Raw genomic sequence first — 1,567 nt, forward strand, 5'->3', positions numbered from 1 at the left:
AAACAGGCAGCATTATCTAACTGAAACTGAATGCCACTGTAGCTGGGGTAGGGGGCTCTAAGAGCACTTGGGGTAAAGATAAGACAAGAAACAGTAGGAAATATCCAGGGAGAAGGGATAAGAAAATAAGAGGAAGGTCAGAGCTCCATATGCTGCTTCTGCTTAAGGAATGCTAAAATACATGAAATTAAATGCAAGTAATGGTGCTAAATGTACACTGTTGTAAGAGAATATAAACATTTCATAGTATAGCAGGAGGAGTGTCTCTGAGAATGGTCTGGACTTGTCATTACCTTCTGCACTCTGAACAGGACTCCAAGCACAACAACAGCAGATGTCCAACAGCAGCTCCATCAGCGAGTTCCTCCTGCTGCCGTTGGCAGACACGCGGCAGCTGCAGCTCCTGCACTTCTGGCTCTTCCTGGGCATCTACCTGGCTGCCCTCCTGGGCAACGGCCTCATCAGCACAGCCGTAGCCTGCGACCGCCGCCTGCACACCCCCATGTACTTCTTCCTCCTCAACCTGGCCCTCCTTGACCTGGGCTGCATCTCCACCACTCTCCCCAAAGCCATGGCCAACGCCCTCTGGGACACCAGGGCCATCTCCTATGCAGGATGCGCTGCACAGCTCTTTTTCTTTCTCTTCTTCATCTCAGCAGAGTATTCCCTTCTCACCATCATGTCCTATGACCGCTACGTTGCCATCTGCAAGCCCCTGCACTATGGGACCATGATGGACAGCAGAGCTTGTGCCACCATGGCAGCAGCTGCCTGGGGCACTGGGGTTCTCTTTTCCCTGCTGCACACTGCCAGTACGTTTTCACTGCCTCTCTGCCAAGGCAATGTTGTCAACCAGTTTTTCTGTGAAATCCCCCAGATCCTCAAGCTCTCCTGCTCAGAATCCTACCTCAGGGAAGTTGTGTTTATCTTTTTTAGTATCAGTTTAGCCTTTGGGTGCTTTGTTTTCATAGTTGTGTCATATGTGCAGATCTTCATGGCTGTGCTGAGGATGCCCTCTGAGCAGGGACGGCACAAAGCCTTCTCCACGTGCCTCCCTCACCTGGCTGTGGTCTCCCTATTTATCATCACTGGCTTTTATGCCTATCTCAATCCCTACTCTGTCTCCTCTCCATCCATGAACCTGATGGTGGCAGTTATGTACTCAGTGGTACCGCCAGCACTGAACCCTATTATCTACAGCATGAGGAACCAGGAAGTCAAGGATGCAGTGAGGAAAGCGATGTCCATTTGTGTTTCAAAAACACTGAACTGCCCATCTTTTCTAATTCATGACAAGTAATGCAGCTTTTTACTGTTGCAAACACTTTGTTTTATTTAGTTTTGATCAATTTTTATAATTGTAATATATTAAATGTTATTCTTTTTTTTTTTTTTTTGCTAAAATATAATTATTGAAATAAATTCCTCTTATCTTGTGCCTTTGTTGTGTAGCCCAGAGACACTGTATATAATGAACCAGGCTCTCTGTGAACCTTAACAGAATAAAGGACGTGCAGTGACTTTGTCTGTCCTCCTTCTTGTGAGACATTTATGGAGGTCTTGGGGT

At 46.8% G+C, this 1,567-nt stretch overlaps 1 protein-coding gene across 1 annotated transcript; it reads left to right on the forward strand.

Annotated features, from left to right (window-relative positions):
- Window positions 1-304: 304 nt before the first annotated feature.
- Window positions 305-1,300, forward strand: LOC146760333 (olfactory receptor 14J1-like). The gene has a single exon (XM_085551414.1). It carries the CDS (start codon window positions 335-337, stop codon window positions 1,298-1,300), a length of 966 nt encoding a protein of 321 aa, XP_085407540.1. The 5' UTR covers window positions 305-334.
- The last annotated feature ends 267 nt before the right edge of the window (window positions 1,301-1,567 follow it).

Source organism: Coturnix japonica, chromosome 6 (assembly GCF_054131305.1).
Source record: "Coturnix japonica strain WE chromosome 6, WE-NBRP24, whole genome shotgun sequence".
Lineage (NCBI taxonomy): Eukaryota > Metazoa > Chordata > Aves > Galliformes > Phasianidae > Coturnix > Coturnix japonica.

Excerpts from the sequence above, each read along its gene's own strand:
- LOC146760333 (XM_085551414.1), top strand. The coding sequence starts at position 335 with ATGTCCAACAGCAGCTCCATCAGCGAGTTCCTCCTGCTGCCGTTGGCA.